The sequence below is a fragment of the Electrophorus electricus genome, chromosome 3, assembly GCF_041902795.1.
Source record: "Electrophorus electricus isolate QZ-2024a chromosome 3, ASM4190279v1, whole genome shotgun sequence".
Lineage (NCBI taxonomy): Eukaryota > Metazoa > Chordata > Actinopteri > Gymnotiformes > Gymnotidae > Electrophorus > Electrophorus electricus.
This window is the reverse complement of record NC_137499.1, coordinates 20,670,433-20,692,619: the sequence shown is the minus strand read 5'-3', so window position 1 is coordinate 20,692,619 and position 22,187 is coordinate 20,670,433. Positions and strand designations below refer to the sequence as shown.

General features: G+C 42.2%; 2 protein-coding genes across 7 annotated transcripts in view; one reads left to right on the top strand and one right to left on the bottom strand.

The window, feature by feature from the left end:
- Window positions 1-82: 82 nt before the first annotated feature.
- On the top strand, window positions 83-13,519 carry cyp27a2 (cytochrome P450 family 27 subfamily A member 2). The gene is made up of 9 exons (XM_035524848.2): window positions 83-381; window positions 910-1,100; window positions 1,338-1,537; window positions 6,991-7,188; window positions 7,523-7,686; window positions 8,071-8,237; window positions 9,928-10,009; window positions 10,130-10,336; window positions 12,070-13,519. The coding sequence occupies exons 1-9, from the start codon at window positions 163-165 to the stop codon at window positions 12,184-12,186; spliced, it is 1,545 nt and encodes a 514-aa protein (XP_035380741.1). The 5' UTR covers window positions 83-162; the 3' UTR covers window positions 12,187-13,519.
- A 1,068-nt stretch (window positions 13,520-14,587) lies between these two features.
- The window catches only part of kalrnb (kalirin RhoGEF kinase b), a 52,102-nt gene continuing 44,502 nt past the window's right edge, over window positions 14,588-22,187 (bottom strand). For 5 of the 6 annotated variants that reach the window (XM_035524729.2, XM_081710532.1, XM_027020793.3 and 2 more), the window contains 14 exons: window positions 21,775-22,052; window positions 20,934-21,047; window positions 20,382-20,488; window positions 20,184-20,250; window positions 19,735-19,838; window positions 18,869-18,938; window positions 18,677-18,763; window positions 18,469-18,561; window positions 18,292-18,342; window positions 18,092-18,169; window positions 17,524-17,709; window positions 17,206-17,377; window positions 16,901-17,064; window positions 14,588-15,957 (listed from right to left, as the gene is read on the bottom strand). In XM_035524729.2, coding sequence (XP_035380622.1) covers window positions 15,739-15,957; window positions 16,901-17,064; window positions 17,206-17,377; window positions 17,524-17,709; window positions 18,092-18,169; window positions 18,292-18,342; window positions 18,469-18,561; window positions 18,677-18,763; window positions 18,869-18,938; window positions 19,735-19,838; window positions 20,184-20,250; window positions 20,382-20,488; window positions 20,934-21,047; window positions 21,775-22,052 — 1,790 coding nt within the window. In that variant the 3' untranslated portion in view covers window positions 14,588-15,738. The remainder of the gene's footprint in view (window positions 15,958-16,900; window positions 17,065-17,205; window positions 17,378-17,523; window positions 17,710-18,091; window positions 18,170-18,291; window positions 18,343-18,468; window positions 18,562-18,676; window positions 18,764-18,868; window positions 18,939-19,734; window positions 19,839-20,183; window positions 20,251-20,381; window positions 20,489-20,933; window positions 21,048-21,774; window positions 22,053-22,187) is intronic. The other variant, XM_081710531.1, reaches the window with a different exon arrangement.

The window sequence follows — 22,187 nt, the reverse complement described above, 5'->3', positions numbered from 1 at the left end:
CGCCTTAATTTAGTGCAGTGTAATGCAGACACTCTAAAGGCGGTCTGTATTCGTGACTGTGGGCGTGTGTTCTGCGTCGAAACAGTTTTTCTGCAACAGTTCCGTGTTTTTCTCTTTTCCTATAGAAACGGTCAGAGGTTGACCGTTAGCGTTAAGTTTATCATGACCGCCTCCGCGGTGTTTAGACCTGTCCGCCTCGCAGCGACTCTCGGCAGGAAAATCGCACCGTGTCAAGACGGTATAGCGAGAAGCTTAAAGTCACAAACCAGCGAACTAACAGGGAAATTAAAGACGGTCGAGGATTTGCCAGGTCCCAATTTAGCGACCACAGTTTACTTTTTTTTCATAAAGGGCTACGCGGATAGGAGCCATGCAATGCAGGTTAGAAGTTAAAATTTCTTTTGAACTTATTGTATGATACATTTACATGCATAGTTATCCAGGCACATCATATAATTTTATTTCTTTGCTGGGCTATAAAATGTTAAACTAAATAGATTTAGCATATTGCCTGCAGCTGTCAGACAGGAGTTCATGATACAAATGCAGTCTGTCCTTGTCTGTTTAAACTGGTTACAAAGTGACTTGTCCCTGATTGTCAAATTCATGCAGAATTATTATTATTATTAGTTTTATTAGTATTGTTAGTATTAGCGCAAAGAACACTAACAGGTGAAGTTTTTTCTTCTGGTGTGGTTAGAAAATGTCATGGGAATTGCAGAAAGCTGACCTAAATAAGGATCTTAAGTTGCAGAATTCAAAATTGAAAAGAAAAAAAAAAAAAAGTCCAAGATGACCCGAATTCACCCTACAGTATAAGAAGAAATATAGTGCTTCACGTGAGGGACTTCAGCTAATGGAGCTGTCATGGTGTCTGCTGAGCTCACTGTCTGTAACCGTTGTTGGCAGGTGGAACACAAACGTCTGTATGGGCCGATCTGGCGATCCCGGTTTGGTCCATTTGAAATTGTTAACGTTGCGACAGCGGAGCTCATCTCTCAGGTGATCCGTCAGGAGGGACGCTACCCGTTGCGCTCCGAACTTCCGCACTGGAAGGAGTACAGAGACCTGCGCGGACAAGCTTACGGGCTCCACGTCGAGTTGGTTTTTCTCATCTCTTCAATTTTTTTGGCAGAACGTAACAGTGAATAAAAGTGTCAAGTGTTCTATTGACCTCAGAAATGTGACACTCAAAATTACATTCTAGAGCACCGCCTTAATTTTGAGAAATCTGATAACTTCAGACCTCCCATCAACTCATCTCACTTAGTAACTGGTTAATGTCCTAGTCTGATGCCTGAATGACGGCAACGATTTGATGTTTCTGCCTCCCTCAGCACGGGTGCAAACTGGTACCGCCTGCGCAGTGCTCTGAACCCGAAGATGTTGAAACTGCACGAGGTGGCTACATATGCACCAGTTCTCCACGATGTTGTAACGGACCTGCTGCAGAGGCTGGAACTCCTGCGTCTGCGTAGCCCAGACAAGACCACCGTGTTTGACCTGGCCTCTGAGCTCTACAAGTTTGGCTTTGAAGGTCAGGGGGAGCAGGGAGGCTGGATGTTAGTCAAGGCCTCATCTAATTAAAAGTGACATTTGCAATGGCTTTGGTCATGGTAGAAAAATGAAGTGTAGAAACTGATTTTTAAACTTGCGAATCAGACAAAATCCATTCTGCAGTTAATACAAGATGAATGGAAGTGTACAAAAGACATCTTCCTTGGTGAAGCAATTGCCCTTCTTAAAGCATTTAATGTTCTTAACGCACTTAAAATGTATTTTAGCCAACAGCACTACACCAGTCCTTTATAGTGTAGAACGTTTCTGAGCCCAGCAGTGCCGGCTTTTTCCTTAGTTATGTTGATTGCTAATTTGCTATATTTTAATAGTTGGGGCTGATTTTCCGATCGTCACGGAATCCCTCTTTAGTTTGAGCTATTCTCCTTTGGTCTTTGTGTTGTTGGACAGTATTATTAGATTAAATCTACAGGAAATCCTCCGATTAAGAGGACAGTTCACCATGAATGAACAACTACACACCCCTATCAAATAACAAATGGCTTTAAGCCCAGTTGTTCAAATAATTTTGGTGCTTTAAAATGACACGTGTAGAAAACATGCAAGAAGTTATAAAGGCAGTCACTATGCTATTTAAATTCAACAAAGTGTCACTGTCCACATATATTTGTGTCTTAGAGTGTATCTACAGGATTGAACAGCACAGTGGCTTGGTAGTACATTTGCCTCACAGTGCTAGGGGCTTGGGTTCATGTCCCTATCTGGGTTAGTTTCCATGTTCTCCCCATGTTTGTGGGTTTGCTCTGTGGTCTCCAGTTTCCTTCCACAGTCCACAAATGTGGTTAGGTTAATTGTTTAGTCTAAATTGTCCTGGTGAGTGTGAATGACTGTATGGCTCCTTGCCCAGTGTTTTATGCTCTGTTCTGGGAGCTATCCTTCCTCCTTTTCTCTATGCCCAATGTAGTCACCCAGGCTGTGGTTTCTGGTTGAGAACACGCTGTGTGTGTTTGGCTGTCACTTGTCTAGAATCACTTCCACTTTTTCCTGTTGAGGAAGGATGACTCCATTTCCTATTATGAAGCACATGTAACTGATCTCTTTCTTGGCCAAAGCACATTTTTGTCCCACATCTTTAATCCATCCCAGAACCTGTTTAAGATGGTCGCAATACTCCTCACAGGTTACACTAAAAATAACAACATCGTCCAAATGGCAGCAAATGTATGTGCCCTGCAATGCTTTATCCATATATCTCTGGAAAGTTGCTGGTGCTCACCTGGTCTTTCCTGAAACAAGTCCAGATCCAGTAACTCCTTCAGCTGTTGCTGCTGGATCGTCTCTAGGTGGGGCATATTCTGTGTTTGTGTGCCGTTACCAATAGGGAAATACTGTTTAGTTGGCTCCTCTTCATCTTCCACAGCTCTTATTAACAGCTGCGTTTCCACTGGTTCCAATCTAGAATGGAACTGTTTAAGATGATTTACGTGAAAGATTTGTGTGGTGGAATTTTGAAAAAACAGCAAGTCAGACGTGATTAAAAGAGTAATTTAATAAAGAAAATAAGACATACAAAAACACAGCTGTGTGAGAGCTAATGCGCTAAAGCGAAAGCTCTAAAGGGGTAGGCTGACTCTGCTCCTTATATCTAAACTTCACATCCCCCAGGGAGGGTGCGCGGTCATCCTGTTTACCCATTTCCTGCTCCTTATATCTAAACTTCACTTCCGCCAGGGAGGGTGCGCGGTCATCCTATTTACCCATTTCCTGCTCCTTATCGCGCTAAACACTTTTGCACATACCAGGATGCTCTGAGAAAAAGGATATGAGAAAGGATTAACATGATTATATATGAATCACATGATAGTACATGATCGAATAATAATTTCCATCACACTTGTTTCTGTTTACTCCTTTCCGGCATACAGATTTCAGATGTCACTTTCCCCACTTTGCAAAGTGCCTCATATGAACCCTGCCATTAAGTTAATAGCTTGTTATCGCTAGTAGGTAAGAGCAACAGGACCTGATGCCTCGGGATCAAAGATCTGTCACTGGCGTACCGATGGTACCATACCTTCTGATTCTTTTGAGCTTTTCTCATATTCTGTTGAGCTACTGACATCATCTGCTCCAAATTCTCCCCCATCTAGATAACATACTGGAAAATGTTCTAACGCTCACCTTGTGACCCTTCCCACAACTCCTTTAGCAAGTCCAGTGGTCCTCGTACTTGTTGTCCATACAGAAGCTCAAACAGAGTGAACCCCGTAGATGCGAGCGGCACCTCATACGGTAACCACTAGTTCTAGGCTTTTCCTGACTGCGAGATGAATCTGCTTAGCATAGACTTCAGCGTTTGGTTAAATCTTTCCACCAGGCTGTCTGTTTGTAGATGGTAAAGAGTGGTTTTAATGCCCTTAATATCTAACAACTGATAGACTTGTTTAAGAAGTTCAGAGAGAAAGTTTATAATAATAATCTCCCTTGGTACCCCAACTCAGGAAAATAGCTGAAATAGGCCATTTGCAATCTGTCTTGCTTAAATGTTTCTAAGAGGAAAAACCTCCGGGTGCTTTGTCGCATAATCATAGATCACTAATATACACCTATTACCACTCTTACTTCTTTCTAATGGCCCCACTACGTCCATTCTTATTTTCTTAAATGGCATTTCTATAACTGGTAAATTTTGCAAAGAAGTATGTGCCACTCCTCCCTGACATTCATCACATGTCTTACAAAATTCAGCTACATCTGTATACAATGGCCAACTAAAGCGACAAGCGATCCTCACCAGTGTCTTGTGTTTGCCCCAACGTCCAGCCCATGGAACTGAGCGTATGAGTGTCATGATCGTACGTCTGAGAGATTCTGGAACCACTTAAGATTCTGCCTTGCCCTTCATTTGATACAAAATATCATTCTTCATGACATATTTTTCTTCACTCATGCCTTGTGCCATTCCCTGCTTTACTCCATCTATTTCAGACACCTTCTGCTTTATGCGGCTCAGCTATATCATCTGGAATCTGCATTTCTAAACTAATCAAAGGTGGTGCCAAAACATCTTCCTGACTCATTTCAGTGCCTTTAACTTTTGCCCTGCACTTTTCTGTCCTGGATTTACGAGTTTTACCTTGCTCATTTTCAATAACTGTGTCTGCAAAAGGTAAATCATTGAAATTATCTTTAATGCTCTGAGCACTGGTTATGACATTGCAGGATTTCACTTGCACAATTTAGTCACACAGAATTGGAAGCTCTTGGCCTAAAACCACCAAATAAGGCAGTTCGACAAACTAGCTACTGGCATAAAAAATGTCTGACCATTCACTGTAAAAACAACTTCAGCTGTTGGGTATTTTATATCCCCATGCACACAAGAAACTTTAACAGATGTATGTTCCTTCCCTTCTTCTTCAGGAGCCCAACTCTCCAAACCTAAAGTTTGCGTACTTCCTGTATCTACTAGGGCTTGCCCCGCACGTCCATTAACCAGAACATGCACCATATTCTCAGGTGTGTGTGGAGGGGAGGGTGTGGAGTGTGTGACCTAGGCGCATAACAGATGGCTGTATTCTTCGCTTTCCTTGCTTGATAGGATGGTTTGGTGTGTCCCTTCTCCCCACGATAATAACATCCAACCTCCTGCTTAATGGATTTATCTGACTGCCTCTTGTGTGCAGTTGATCTACTCTGAACCTGATCACGACCTTCATCACCCCACCACACTTACTTCTTGGTCTCTGAGTCCATTGGCTGTATTAACACTAGTACTTCTTCGTGCTGAGATGTACATTTCCGCTAGCCTGGCCTCCTCTGCTGTTTCCGGATCACGCCCTTTAATCCACACCCTTTAATCCACATGTCTGGACATCCTCATGAACTGCTCTAGAATCAATAATTCCAATATTTGTTGAGTTGTTTGTTCCTCTGTCTTGATCCATTTTATGAACTATTCTTTCAGTCTCGTATAATTATAATACCCATGGGGTCTCATTAGGCCATATTTCTGTTGCCCGGAACCTTTGCCTATAGGTCTCTGCACAACTGTCATATTTCTTTAAAATCACTTCCTTCACATTCCTATAATCATTTGTGTCATTAATATCAGGGGAACCAGTCGAACGGCCCAATGCTTCTCTGGACAATGGCATGCAGTTGTGATTCTTTTAAAACTCATTGAGAAATGCTCTATATCATCCCCTTCAACTAATGGATGGAATTTTGGCTCTTTGAATTCCACTGGTGGTAGCACTGCTCGTTGGATTACTATTTTCCACCTGACCCTGGAGCTGTTGGAACTGGTGCTGCATGCTTCTCCATCGCGGCTCATTTCTTAACTCCACTTGTGCCGTCCATTCATCCTGTTCTGCCTGGCCTTGAACCAGCCCCTTCATGAGGATTGCCAATTCCACCACAATACCTTCAGCAGAATTTCTTGGCCAAAATAACGCCTCATTTTGTGAAGCATTATGTGCCACAGCTACCCCTTGACTCTCCAAAGAGCTTTGCACCAACTCTTCTTCCAACTCCAGTCTTTCTACTCTGCCTCTGTCTTGTTTGGACTTGGGTGACATCCTTACCCTTGTCATGCACTGTTATAGCGTAGGTTCCTTTCAACGCCGTTAATGTCCACTTCCTAAGCAATATAGCAGGACCGCTCCTAATCTCCTTTAATGGAACCACTTCTGACACCATTTAATGTAACAGGATAGCGAGGGGAGATCAAACAGAGGGCGATTCAGGTAACGCCTATGCAAATGATGGGGATTTATTTTTCCAAAGGTGAAGTGACAGGGGTGTGATGTCATAATCAGACACAAATTGCAAAAGAAAGAAAAAAAACCCCAAACAACTCAGTCAACAACAAAAAACATTGTACCCAAATGAATGTAACTTAAAGTTTATTCCAATTATGGCAGTAAGCATTCTAATTATGGCAGTAAACACATACACACACACACACACACACACACACACATATATATATATATATATATATATATATATATATATATATATATATATATATATATATATATATATATATATATATATATGCACACATTAACTTTAGCAATTATCTACATAGTCAGCTGGGCACCCTGAACAATGCAAGACAATTATAATTATCATTCTATTACAGAACTCCAGTAAACGGCAAGTTTGTTCCACCTGATAGTGGTGTGCTTGATTTGGAATAAAAGTCTTTCAAATGCATATGTCTGCGTTATCCCTCTGACTCTACTGTTTGTCCACATGGAACAGGCAGGAGTCTCGTTACACATTGGTTATGAGAAAAATGCTATATAAGTATAACTAATATTATATCTATATACTTGTTGCAGGACACAATGTAGCCTACTGTAATTTTCTATCTTGGTCAGGACACATTGTCAAAAATGGCCAAAATGGTTTTCCATAATTCTCGATCATCTCTTATAGCCTATTCCTGTCCTGACTGTACAGGTATCTCCTCTGTCCTGTTCGAGACACGCCTGGGCTGTCTGCAGGAGGAGATCCCCAAGGACACACAACGCTTCATAGGAGCTGTCAACAACATGTTGACCCTCTCTGAATCTGTGCTCTTCTTCCCTCGCTGGACCCGGAAAATCTTCCCTTTCTGGACACGCTTCGTCCAGGCCTGGGATGACCTCTATGATGTGGGTACGCTGGAAAAATTAATTAAGGAATGTGTGTGGCACTTGTCTGAGTGGTGACAAGTATAAAAGTAAGTAAACACAGCCCCTGGTAAAAAAACAAAAAATGCTGTCATTTTATTATGACCACATTATTCAGTTGTCCGTGTTAATTAGTAGTAAAACCACAATGGAATACATACAGAAAATATCCAAGACACATAATAATACCGACTTGTTTGTTGTCTAGAAGGTATTTCCCAGTATTGTATTCTTTGCTAGAACACAGACCCATATCCCCTTTCCCATTGTGAAATAACTTGGGAAAAGCTGAATGTCTCCACCTGTGTGTTGGGGTCCAGCCCGACATTTGATTGACAGGAAGATGAAGCAGATAGAAGAGCACGTGCAGCATGGTGAGCAGATGAAGGACACTTACCTCACCCACCTGCTTTCCAGTAACAAGCTCTCCCTGGAGGAACTGTACACCACCATCACAGAGCTGCTACTAGGAGGCGTGGACACAGTGAGTGAGTGAGTGAGTGAGTGAGTGAGTGAGTGAGTGAGTGAGTGAGTGAGTGAGTGAGTGAGTGAGTGAGTGAGTGAGTGAGTGAGTGAGTGAGTGAGTGAGTGAGTGAGTGAGTGAGTGAGTGTGTGTGTGTGTGTGTGTTTGAGGGGCTGTATAAGTGTAACTTCATATCTTATAACACATTCTAGTTATACAGGGAAAAAGCTTCCATTTTAGATTTAACTTTTAGTTATACTGGCAACTGTAACACTTCAAGAACCCCAAACCAAAAGGATTCAAGTTTACTCATAGCAGTAGTTTGCTGTGGCTGTGATTAGAAAAAAGTTTTGAATGTCTGTCTTGGTCCATCTCTTCATCCCTCCCTCTTCCTCTCTCCCTCAGACATCTAACACCCTGTCCTGGACATTGTATCACCTTGCTGGGGATCAGGAGATCCAGAATCATCTCTATCAGGAGGTGGTGTCCGTTTGTCCGCACAGGGAGCTGCCCACCACGGAGCATCTGAGAAGGATGCCCTACCTAAAAGCTGTCATTAAGGAGATACTCAGGTGCTGTGATGCTTCAGAAATCCCTGAGCATTTGCTGAGACAGTGATGAGGCCTTGAACCTGGGGATAAACTAATGTTCAGGTCAGAAATAGCTCAAATGTCTACTGCCATCAGCGAAGGTTCAAAGTGTAATGCTAACACAAATTCAGCAGAAAAAAAAAACCTTTGTAGAAATTTTAGAAAAAATGGATTGATTTTGTACTCGTAGTGTATAAATGTTTATTTCTTGATCCAGGAGAAGAGTACAACACAATCTTCTAACCAGCAGTCATAACTGCCATTTTTTAAAATCAGAATTACCGTCAATATTATTGCAAAATATTTCCTCACCTCAGTTGCCAGTATGAAATTAAAATTCTCCTTTTGTATTGATATCCAGCTCTTATCTGACCGCAAGAAAAGGTATGTACCAAGGCTGAGGGACTACCCATACATTCCTACTTTCGCTTGTGCTTACACCACAGAGAAGCCGGTGGCAGACAGACAGAAACAGATTCTAGCCTTTCACTCACCTTTAAGAAGATTCTTTTCCCTACCTCATCCTATTTTGCTCACTTTATAACCTTGTTTGTCAGATGCAGGTTATATCAGGTTTATTGTTGGAATGTCATGATTTAAAAAATACATAGTAGATATAATTTGGTCCAAAAAAAAAGCAGTTCCCTATCTGCTGACAGCATGGTGTCTTGTGTTTGTACACTAGTCATGCCCTGAAGCACATACAGTTCTGCTTGGCCAAACATGCATTTCCTGTATGCACACTGGGTGAGATCTTAATGTGTGGTGTTTATCGAGAAATGTGTCCTTTACGTTAAGATGTGGATCATGTCGTAGGACCTAGTATCTATGCATGTTTTTCTGTTTCATTGCTGGTGCATTGCGTGTTGCTCTGTGGTCAGCATTCCTGCTCATACACAGTTTAGTTCCAACCTGCATCTAATATGCCTGGTCATGCTAATCAGATCATCTAACATGCCTGAACATGATAATCGGATCATCTAACACGCCAGATCTTGATAATCAGATCATCTAACATGTGTGACCCAGCTAATACGTCCATCTTAATGCGCCTGATTCTGATAATCAGATCATCTAACATGCCAGATTCTGCTAACCAGTTCCTTCTCAGAATTCTGACTGGTTGGATCAGGTTTCAGATACGGGAGCTGACCTCTGCAGGAACGTAGATCTCCAGAGACATTGTTGGTGATGACTGGTGTAGCTTAGAATAATTCAGTGCAATGACTCAGAATAAATGTAAACTTTTCAAACCCATTAAAATAAATAAATAAAACTCAGTACTGATACAGAATCAAGTTCATTGTTTAATCCTCATCCATAATAAAAAGATAAGAATGCTTCCTCTGTTGTTCAAGAATGTAACTGCAATACCACTGTCCAAACAAGAGAGACAGTAGACCATTTTGTTAAATGGAACCAGATGGGTTGCATGCTGTTGTTTTGAGTCTTCCAGTATTTGGAATCTCTCTTATTTTTGCTTAACTTCACTGTCACATTGTGAAATTGCTTTTTTGAAAACAACTACAATTGCCACCCTGTTTCTGAGAATGCACAGTTTTCCTGGCAACAGAATATGACAGTTTCTAAATATTTTCTTTATAGAGAGGTGGGTTTCTTTTTGTTCTTTTTGTGGGGTTGTCCTTTATAAACGTGGACTGTGTATCTGCAGATTATACCCAGTAGTGTCTGGCAATGGACGTTTTACTGTGGAAAAAGAAGTTGTCGTGGGCAATTACTGGTTCCCAAAGAAGGTAACACCAGCCATAAACCAGCTACTACGGCTGTAAACTTGCTGATGAACTACCACAGGCCAAACAGATGTGTGTGTCGTACAACTATCCATGTACATCATGCCACCTGCTCCCCCTCAGACGCAGTTCCATCTCTGCCACTACGCGGTGAGCCACGATGAGAACGAGTTCCCCAAAGCGGAGTGCTTCTTTCCAGAGCGCTGGTTGAGGGGCGGGGCCTCCTTCTCCAAGCACCACCCCTACAGCTCCATCCCGTTTGGTGTTGGAGTGCGTGCCTGTGTGGGGAAGAGGCTGGCGGAGCTGGAGATGCACATCGCTCTGTCCAGGGTGGGTTTCATATGCAGAGGACTGCGTGCCATTCGAGCACGTTTTACAACAGTAGTTGTCTCAAAGCAATTTGAGATGCAGTCACGACAGTGGAAAATTGTCAAATGGAACACACACGACATTCATTTTCAAGCACAGACCTTTACGTTAACTTTTATTATATTGTTTTCATGTCGTTTGACCTCTACTAAAAAATTATATGTGAGGCTTTGCATGTAAAAAATGAAACACTGAATTAATGTCAGAATTGAATACAGGTCACACATGTAATCAAGGCACAACTAACCTTAGGATAGACACTTTAATAACCCTTAAAGGAGGATTATTCAGGGGGTGGAGATATGACACCACAATGATACTACAACACACAAAACTAAAACCTTTGTGTACAGAAGACACAAAATTGACCTTTCTTACTCTTCAAAAGGAAAGGATGTACTGACCACTGACAATTGTTGTTGTTTTCTATTTTGGTATTTACTCACTGTTGCTTACCTCCTAACTGACTAGCATTTAAAGCAATTACCTTCTGCAGATAGCCCTGAGATATGAGGTGATCTGTTTAAACAATGAAATACAAAGTATATGCTTTGGCATGGATGTGACACAGTGACGTGCTAAAGTAATCTTGATCAATGGAAAGCAACTCAGAAGGATGAAAAAACATGTCTGTCCAGGTGTTCTGCCAGACAGAGGTCAAGAAGCTGAAAAACTGGAAGTCTGTTCACCCCAACTATGCACATCAAACGTGTGCTTCGTTGAAATGCATTCGTTACAGTGAAAACAATAAAATGCAGTGGACATGAGGTCATGTTGAAATAGTGACATGAAAACATGCCAAAATGAAAAGTAACAGGTCCATTGCATTGATTTAAAGGAGCAATAAATCACTTTTTCCAATGGTTTTTCTTCAAATTAAAAAAATAACTATTATACTGACACCTAGTGGCCTGGATGCTTCAGAAATTCTGTAGTAAATTCAAACATGGCTGCCTCCATGTGGGGGACCCTCTCTGTGGAGCATAGACTGGTTCGTTCAGGGTCTACAAAAAAATATGATTGTTCATCTTATGTGAGCTGCACTTCATGGAGAAAAAAAAAATCACTTTCATAAACATTATTTGCTACTTTACTTTAGCTTGCAAAGCTCCAGCAGACTGAACTGATTTGAAGAATTGAAGATACTTATAATTAATATAAAACCTGCTGTACATAAAAACAACAAAAAATAATGATAAATAAAACCTTTGTTATCGGCTAATAATCAAGATATATGTTTAAGCCACCCACACCCTTGATTTACTGTTGATAATACATTCAAATTGGAATTTGATAGACTATTTAATGACTCACTAATTCTGAATCCAACTTCTTCCCCTTCGCGTGTTACCATTTTGGAAATGCAAAGTGATAACTCTTGTTTTAGCACATTTCTGTATGTGAATGTTTTAAGGAACACAGCATGTTTTTTTGGTGTGTGTGTGTGTGTGTGTCCACAGCACAAGCACCGGTGATGCAGGGTGTTTACCGGTAATGGTGTGATGAGAAGTGTCTTATAAAGTGACTGACAGGAAAATGTATTTTTATTATTATGTCCTACATGTTTTGCAGTTTATTTGAATTAGTAAGAAAAGGGGGAATTCGGCTAATACACCTTTAAACTAGGCTTGTGTAGTTTCTTATCCTCTCCTGTTGGTTCTCTCCTAAATCTTCTTCGCCTCTTTTCTCTGCAGCTGATGCAGCACTATGAGGTTCACCGTCTGGAGGAGGCCCCTGCAATACAGCCTAAAACCAGAACCCTTCTCATTCCCTCCCAGCCCATCAACCTGCGCTTCCTCCCCCGGGCCTGAGGGTGGCGATGCTTACCAAGACAATAGGAAAGGACACCGCCTTTAAGATCCCGCAAATCCTCTGGGATGTAAATTTAAGGTGATATCACAGTGGCCCCAGCGTTAAGCAAGCTTCGTTAGTAAACACAAAGTGATGACAACAACTTTAAGTGTAGTCACTAAATGTAAGCAAATTCAAATAACAACTAATAAATCACTAAAAATAAAAATGTATTTACAGATTCAACCAAGGGATTCAAATTAATTTTGTTATTGCCACAAAATCCTGATCCAGCCATTACGGTTTACTGCATGATCATCACCCTGTTTTGTTATTTCCAGTCTTGCTGTGCATATTCAACAGCCTTTCAGGTTTAAACACTCATCTTTTTTTCTGTCATGATCCACATTTTAGGCCCATTCTTTAGACCTGGGCTTCTATACAACCTAGTACAGGTGTGCTGCAAACACACCTTAGTAAACAAATGGTTGGTCTCTCATGCCTGGAGTAGAGCTTTATGGGATTGAGGGTACTGGTAACACTGCATATTTGTGCAGGTATGGGGACAAAATGAAAAATATTGCCAAAATGGCAATAGATACGTTATTCCTGTAGGAACAGTAATAAAATGGCTGTTATCACTGTGCATGTGCCATTAAAATGCAATCACCACAGGAGAAATGTGAAATACAACACCTACTGCATTACGTTGTCATGTCAGATATGAATACAGTCCACCTTCAGATGTAATCAAGGCACACCTACATTGCTTCCCAGGGGAATTTCTGAACTACCTGTTGTATTGGAGCAGACAGAATTAAGGGGGCGCAGTCCAACCCCTTCGTTTGCATCCAGTCCTAGGGGCTGAATGCTTTCTTAAAAAGGCTGACCTGTTGCTCCTTTCTGCTTTACTCTCTCTCTCTCTCTCTCTCTCTCTCTCTCTTGTGTCTATCTGTTTAGCATCAGCTTTCACTATTTCTGTTCTTCTCATCTTACTCCTGTTCACTGATCATTTCTGAGTGCCGTCTCACTTCTATCATGAGAATATTTTGTATATTTACATTTAATTTTGATAACTTTCACACATATACATGTGAATAATTCAGTTTATGTCTCAAAGAAATCATTTCTCTTATATATGTGACTGAATTATTAAAATGTGAATTATGTGATGTTTTTTCATAATCAGTTTATGCTAGAGAGATAACACTCGTAAAGCTTGTAAAAAAAGCAAGTTACTGGTGTTATTTTATATTTTACAAGCTTGTGTTATTTAGTTATAAGTGATACCTTGGCTTTAGTTGTCTAATGTGTTTTGTTAGATTAAATGCTTATATGTGGCTAGCCTTAAAATGTCTGCGTTATCATTACCTTGTCTTCTGTGTGCTTGAATGGCATTGAAATAGAAGCGTAGGTCAATTTCTGCTGCTAGTGGCGCCGACTCCAAGTGTTAGACACGCAGTGCTGGGTCATTATGGGAAATGCAGTATCTGTAGTTAATTCATGACGCTAATGTTTGCGTCGTGTGTTTCTGCTCAACAATCCATGTTAAAACGTAAAGAATTCTGGATTTCCCATTGACCTTTTGCCCCTGTGATTATAGTGGGAATGGGAACATTTTATTGGGACGTGCCACATTAAATGCGGTCTGGTGACGACCATTTATTTCAATTTCAAACATATATTGCCTTGCAGAACTGCAATCGTTGCAGTGAACACAGCCAAATGCAATGCTAGTCTGTGCAGTGGCATACGGAAAACACGGTGAAATGAAAAGTGAAAGACCCGTTGATTTAACATCGCTCGATCTGTTAACAGGAAAACCATACGTGTGAATTTGGATGTAATGAACGAAATGCTGAATTAATGTCAAAACTGAATGAAAACCACTTGAGTTACAATCAACGCACAACTATATTGCATTGACTGGCAGAGAGGAGAGTAGTAATACATAAGTATATAAATTAACATGCCTCGTGCAGTTGGGCTCCAGAATTTTGTCATTGCCGCCGATTGCATTCCACTGTGGGCTGCTGTGGACGTGCCAAAACGAAACACACCTCTGAGAGCGTGAACATGAGTCAATACCATTTCCAAAACAGACATGAAATGGAATCATTTCAATAATTTGGCATGAAAAATCAGTGAGTTGAATATTTCCGTGTTCCATTGAAAACTGAAATCTGGGCAGGATGAACTGGACAAGCACTTGCCGAAGCATGTAGGTCATTCTTGCAACATTCTCTGTGTGGCAGCACTTTGCACTGCAGGAGAGAAGTTCATTTCAAAGGCCCCGGAGCGCTAACTACCTTAACCAACATCTAAAACCTTAAAATAACATGTCATAACAACACATCTCCGACAATGCCATTGACCGGCCTGACTAGAAGACCTTAGTATAAATAGTAAACAACCCAAATGTCCAAGATGAAAAACTGCCAGCTTTATTATGAAGCACATTCCAGAGATTAACAAGTGAGATTCCTGCTGGGTTTTATTTATTTTTTCCTGTACACATAAACGTCTGCAGGAGGGAGCTACCCCAGTGAGGCCACCCAACCCTGCTAAAGCAGAAACAGACAATTATAAAGGTCTTCCATCCACAACACTGACTTTAACTAATTTTAGTAAACATTTCATCCTGGTATGATCTAGATGATTCATACATACTAAATCTGAAGATGCTGAATGTAAAAATAACTGTCCAACTGAAGAGGCAGTGTTACCTACCGTAATTTATCTTATCCTTGAAGGAGTAAGCAGCTAAGATTTCCTCTGGTATGTTTCTATCATGGCAATGTCAAAAATATTATGTACAAATTTAAAATAATACAGAATAATACATTTAAAATTCTTAGTTACATTAAAGGTTCAATGATGAGCATTGTGGCGTGTGATATTGCACAACTTGGTGTCCTTTCGATACATTTGTATTTTGAAAAGTGCAGGAGGTTTTTCTACAGGAGATTGAGTCAGTAAAAAAAATCTAAATGCCATATTTTGTATCTGTAAATCATAAAGAAGATATTCTTTAAAGCCTTTAAAAAAAGAATCTTATCACAACAAAATATAGTACACAGTGTGCAAACAACATGGTATAGAGAAGAGAGAAACAGGAGTCTGTCTGAAGGGAACAGCGCACTCCAGAGCAATGCAGAAAGTCCATGAAAAACGGCAGAACACCAACATTCAAAAAACATCCACACTTAATGCACTAACAATTTCACCTCGAGTTCCTCTCTATACAACACAATCTTTATTATTATTATTAATATAATATATTTCATTAATTTCCTTTTTTGTTTGTTTTTACCCATATCAACAGTAGGAAATGATGTCACATCCAAGTCTAACTTAGTGTGCATCTCCAGTTCATAACAGTACTGCAGTAAGAGATGGGACAGGCAGACTTCCTGTTTACTTAGCCAATAAGATCTCAAGAAGAGTACGACTGGCGTGTCTTCCTGGCATAGGGTCCACTGTTGTAAAACTGAAAGGTGAATGCTGACTGGTTAGTGGTGACCATAGGGCTTTATTATGTGGGTGGGAGGGAGGAGGGTGGGGGCTTGGTTTTATTGGGTTGAGGAGAGCACATGTCCCGGCACCCAGCCCTCTGCCGCGGGTGATTGGCTGTTGGCAGGACGATACACCAGGCACATGTTCTGCTGATTAGACGCCAGGATTTGCACCTTCTCTCCTACCACCACACAAATCTCATCCTCCTTTACGGCGTTGTAGTCCTGCGTCACCAGGACTGATGATAAGCCGTTACACTCTGCTTCATCCAGCTCCTAGAAGTGAACACACACACCCAAACCAGATTAAACAAAAGCACACTGCCCTAATCTCCATAACTGCCCAAGAGACTTCAAACTCCAAGATAACATTCCCACCACTTAAGGCTACTTTTATCATAGGCATGTATACAACAGATATGTATGTATCTAGCTGGCTTCGGATGACTAACCAGGCCAGTGGCTTATGCGGGCTGGTGTACTCTCCCTGCCTGGACCAACCTTGACCTACCTCTCACGAAGGCGAAGGAACAGCTACATGAGGAAGCCGAGTTTTCAGACACTTCGGAATAAAAATGTAGCAGAATATCTCCTCCACTCTGCCTCTCTGTCACAGGCTGATTTATTGAGGCCCCAGAAATGAGGCTATGTCAAGGCTGCAAAGCATTATGGGGAGGGGTGAAAGGAACAGTGGGATGGAGGTAAACTAGGCCAGTCGCCCCACTAAGAGTAGCTGTTCGTTCCTGAAAGACAAGCGATGAGGGTCTGATCTCCATGAACCCTGCGATGAGAACCTCTGAGCCAAACATAATACACATTCAGATACAAATCTAAACTACAAACCTAAAGCAAACCCAAATACAGAACAACACTCTGGCTTATTGAGGTCAGTGCAGCAGCCCTGTCCTGCACCTAGTCTAAGACTGGAGGTGTATTACACAAGGTTTGTTTTAGCTTAGCAGATGGATTTCTGTCCTGAGCTATTAACGTACCAAATAGCTTTCAGCGCCGAAAATAGGCATGTGTTGTCTGTTTTGCTTCTCCTTGTGGCTTGTGGTGTCAGTTATGGTGTTTATTGTTAAAGGAGCTTAGCTTTTTTTTTTTTTCTTTTTTTTAAAAATTGTGAACAAATTTCCTTTCAAAGGACTACACGTTTGAAAGCGAAACCTTGAATGAAAGCTGCCGAGATGCGCATGCGTGTGAGTTTGTGAGTGCTGACCTCCTCTTGATGCTTGCTGGGCTTGTGGGCGGGGCTGTCGTGGGTTGAAGAGGCGGGTTTGAGCGGGGTGGAGGAGTGCGAGGAGGAGGAGCGGCTACTGCTGGATGCCTGGCGGCTCAGGGAACCCGACTCCTTCTTCTGGTACTCCAGTGGGTTCTGGAGTGCTAGACGCGATAAAATGTATGCCGACACAAAAATAAAATCCAGTTGGTAACTCTTGAAAAGCAGACATGAATTTAACAGAATCCATCCATCCATCCATCCATCCCTCCCTCCCTCCCTCCCTCCCTCCCTCCAGGCGTTACCAGTCAGGAAGCTACTCTGCAGGTCCAGCAGTTCCCGTATGCTGCGCACCCACTCCTGCTTGATGTCCACGTTAGCCGCCTGGAGCGTGAGCCTCTCGGACGACCCACGGCACGACAGCACGAATTTACAAGGGTCGCCTTCCACCTGCCCATCCATGTTCAGATAGCTCACCTGAGCAGATACACACATGAACACACTGCTTCAGGTAAAAGCCACTGCACATAAAATCCGTTAAACCGAGCATGAAGTACACTGTCCCGTCCACCAGCCTCACAAGCAGTCTGATGTAACCTAAGTAACCGGTTTCCATTGGATACCTTGATACTCCTCTTGAATTGGTATCCTGGGGTGGCAGAACCTTTGCGCAGGAGCTCACTGAAGATGACGATCTGCTCAAAGAGGAAGACTCTGCGTTCTTTGCTGCGGGACAGGACACCCGAGTCTTGCTCCGTCACGAAGAACGTGTCCTGCTGAAGAAGCTTTCCCTGAGCCGTCAGTTTACCCTACACACACACACACACACACACACACACACACACACACACACACACACACACACACACACACACACACACAATCACAAACACACCCGTTAGGGTTGGACTACATCATCTATACACTGTTACGTAGCTCGACAGAGTTCAAGCCGACTCTACTTACATCAGTTATGACAACGCACGTCCATTTCTTTTATTTAAAGCACCTAGTTTACAATGCAAATGGAGCCGATCGGGCCCTCACAGAGCATCTTAAAGTAGGAGTGCTTCTCTACCATGAAGTTAAACCATCTGCATCATTCGCGTTACCAAAAACTGGCCCTAATTCAGCAGCCCTGCCAGAACGGCTCCGTTCTGAACCGTGCATGGCTGCAGACGGCGAGCGCACCTCGTAACCCTGAAGCCGACCCAGGTTCATCATATCATTGCAGCGTTTGGGCACCAGAAACATCAGGTCAACCGCTTTCTGTGGGTGAGGGGGTGTGGGGTGGTGGAAGAGAGAAACGTGCAGTTAAAAGTTACGTAAGAAGAAAGACGGCACGAACAAGGCGTGCACGTACGCACGCGCACACGCCCCAAACCTCCTACCTCTATTTCCTGACAGTCCAATCCTGCCTTCGAACTGTATTTTAAAAAGTCCTAAAAGATAAAGATTTGATTATGTAATTATACATTTTATTATGTAAAAGAAAGAAAAAAAACCCCAACAACGTCTTGCTAATATTGCAGAGCTGTTGTGATAAATCCAATCTTTCCAGGCTTTACCTTGAGCAGGAGCTGATATTTGGTGATTCGCTGAATGGGTTTGATTAGGTAGTCACTAATGGACAGCCTGGAGTTGATCTCCTGTTTCACCTCCTATCAGAGCACAGAACGACAGTGATAGGTGTTACTGCTTCCCACAGGGGCCACAGTGAAGCCCACAGCCACGGAGAACATGTGGCCGGTTCATTGTTAACTGTGCAGTGCTCACCTCAAAGTACGTGTCATATTCCGCAACTATGAACTCAGAGCGAGGTTTGTTCTGACAGTAAATCACATACATGTGCAGCCGCCGCTCCTGCAGATACAAAACACGTGCTGAGGTCAGATACACACACACTCTGAACAAAAAAACAAACAAAAAAACAAACAAACAAACAAACAATATACCCTTTGTCCTTACATGTTTGATGAAAAGTTCAGCCAGCTTGTCTTGGTCTTGTACGCATTTCTCCAGTTCTCCCATGAAAAACCTTTCAAAGGAAACATTTTGATAGTGCTGAGGAAACCTTCTGGACATATTCGTAAACTCTTCTCTCTTCTTCCTGTCCTGGTGCCAGTGCCAATGCCCATATTTCCCTGCTGAAATGGTTAAATTAATCTGATATCTACCAGGAAACTCTAGCCGTAATGCATGCGTTTCTCTCCGTGTATACTCATGTCACACAATCTGTACTCTGTGACTGTCTAAAATAAGATGTCCAATATTGTAAATATCATTATGAATACACCATTTCTCAGTAATTCAGTATAGTTTACCCAAGTGCATATTTCGAATGTTTTTTGCTTACAATGTGATTTCCACGAATACAAAAGTTATAAACCCACAATTTACCTGGAAAGTTCTCGCATGTTCTATGCAAAACAGTCAGCCTATGTAGTGCTATGTTGAATGCATTATTGTTCTGGGGTTTTGGAGTTTGGTGAATGCAAACAAAATTTGAAAACTATGTTTAAACATTCTCTTGACAAACAAACTGTATAAGCAAGTGGATTTAAAACTGAGCCATTCATCTCCTGACACAAACTGATGGTGCCTTATGTAAAGTACACATTACATAATAAAAACATTTCATATTTTGAGCATTTTTTCTTAAAGAATTCTAGAAGTGGAATGAAATGTTTCAGGAGTTGTGTTGACTGAGAGAAATTAATTTAAAGTATTTCGCTTGTGTCATTGTCGTATGTCTTGGCTGGTCAGACACAGATAATGGTAATAAATAAAGGACTGGTGTGATGTCATTCTAATGACACAAAAACGCAACTCACTCTCTGTGCCAGTCATAGATTTGATGGATGTTCCCGAAAACGATTTTATCTTTCCCCGTCATGTCTTCCGGGACACCTTTCTCTGTAACCCTCCTCATAAAACCCTGACATGGAGAAAAAAGAGAGATGAGTAGTTCAGTTATATTTTTAAAGGCCCACCATAAAAATGTGCCCTGGCATTTTGCGAAGGAAATAGGGACATCGAGTAACTTTCAAGCAAATAAACTTTTCTCAGCACAAAACAACCTCCCAATAGTTTTATTTTTGAAAGCTAGAACAGATGAAATGTTACATCATCCAAATGATAACTCTCACAATAATCATGGCCCAAGCACAAGCTTCACCCCTCACGGGGGCAGCTAGTTTATATAGGACAACACTCTACTGTTTGTGGTTTTGATTGACGCAATGTTGACTGAGATCCATCGGTTGTAGTCCCAACTGCTTACCTCCACCACTATACCCAGGTCTTTCACATAGTCCTTCTCCGTCTGCACCATCTCGTTCAGTACGAACCTACGGGAAGGTGATGGGCATTGGCCATTAGGCTCCTAGGTCTCTTTCTCACTCTCTCACACACACACACACACACACACACACACACACACACACACACCCATGCTCATTAATATGCCGTTGATCCTTACATGCGTCCCCTCAGAGCTTTGTTCTTCTTTTCTGTTTCTGGATCCCGAGGTGTTTGATCGGATACGGCCACACTGCCAAACGATGGGAAAGAGCCAGGCTCCGGAGTCTGAGAGAGACAGAGAGAGGGGGAGAGAGCGAGAGAGAGGGAGAGAGAGAGGGGGAGAGAGAGAGAGAGAGGGAGAGAGGGAGATAGAGAGGTGTGGAGAGATGGCGTTAAATGTTGGATGGTAAGGTACTGTAAAATGATTTGAGAAAGCCAGATAAGACATGACAGGGTCAGTAACATACAGCTAGTACAAAACACTAGTCTGTGGGTAAAGACAGTACTAAACAATGGGCAGATGAAATAAGAAATATGTAAAATATGTAATATTTTATTATGTATATGTCAAAACTACATAAATAAGCAATTGAAATGACATAACATTATATATGCCTGCATATATAAATAATAAATATAATTGATAAAATAAGGATAAATATAAATACAAATGAAGTGATGGGTTGGTAAGTGAAGTGAGTGGTGGGTGTGACCATATTCCATGGTCTACCTTCTCCTCCTGAGCAGAAGGATCTTTAATGATCTCCATCGGGGGAGGCAGAGGTGTGTGGGGATCGTCTTCAGCCTCTTCCTCTCCTCCGCTGTTCACGCCTCTTCTCCCTCTCTTCAAACAGACAGAGAGCAGGTGAGAGTGAGTGGGAGCGTGAGGGTAAGAACGAGAGAGAGAGAGAGAGAGAGAGAACAAAAGTCCTTCAATCCCTGACGGTGAGGCATATAAAACTCCTGCAGTCACCTGGGAGCAGCTAACACGGAAAAGTTATTTATATAAGATTTTCTGACTCTGAACAGCAGTCCTGAATTTACAGTGTTGTTCGCACTTCCCTACCTGCTCACTGTGTCTGTGATAGTGCGTTCTACAGCAGCATCAAACACAGTATGGACTAACAGTAAATGAGAAGGGCCTGCTACATGTGACACAGGGCTCATGATGTATGTGCATGTCGAGTGTGTGTGGTAAAGAATCATTGTGAGCAGTGCTAAATCATTTAGAGTGTTTTCAGCTCAATATTTGGTTTAACTTAGTTCAGGTCAACTGAGGTCAACTCAGGTCAGATTATCTCAGTTTAGCTCAATTTAACTCATCTTCACTCAAATCAACACAGCCCTGGCAAGATCAGGTCAGCTCAGGTCAGAACAGGTCAACTCAGTTTAATCCTGAGTTTAATCCTGATCAACTCAGCTCAACTCATCTCAACTGTTCTCATGTCAACTTAATTCAGCTCAACTCAACTGAAATCAACTCAGTTAAATCCAGTTAACCTCAACTCATTTCTGCTCAGCTCGGCTCGGCTGCGCCTCACATAGGACAGGCTTCCCTGACCTCGGCTCACCTCCTCCGCGCTGTCCTCGGGCTGGGGTCCCAGGTCCACGCTCTTGCGGCCGTCCCGCTTGCGCTGCTTGCTGTTGGGCTTCTTGGCGTTGGCGTTGTCGCCCTTACCGTGACTCAGCCGCCGCACGGGGCTCGTCAGCCACTTCTTCAGCGTGTTCCCGGTCGTCCCGGAGCGCTTGGGACCGGCCGAGCTGCTGGGCAGGGAGCTGACGGACACCTGGGGCTGCAGGGATGACGATGACTCCGACTTCACATCTGTACTGCCCACTGGATAGTTCTCTACGACAGAGCAAAGCAGCCAAACAGATGAAGCTAGAGATAACCAGAAAATTAATATCCTATCCACTCCTATAACTGGTAGCTAGAGTTACCAATAAACATAATAAACGACTCACTCCCATCCAACTACAGATG

Coding starts and splice junctions, on each gene's coding strand:
- cyp27a2 (XM_035524848.2), top strand. CDS start 163: ATGACCGCCTCCGCGGTGTTTAGACCTGTCCGCCTCGCAGCGACTCTC. Junction 7,189..7,522: donor GGATGACCTCTATGATGTGG/GTACGCTGGAAA, acceptor GTTGGGGTCCAG/CCCGACATTTGATTGACAGG. Junction 10,010..10,129: donor ATTACTGGTTCCCAAAGAAG/GTAACACCAGCC, acceptor GCTCCCCCTCAG/ACGCAGTTCCATCTCTGCCA.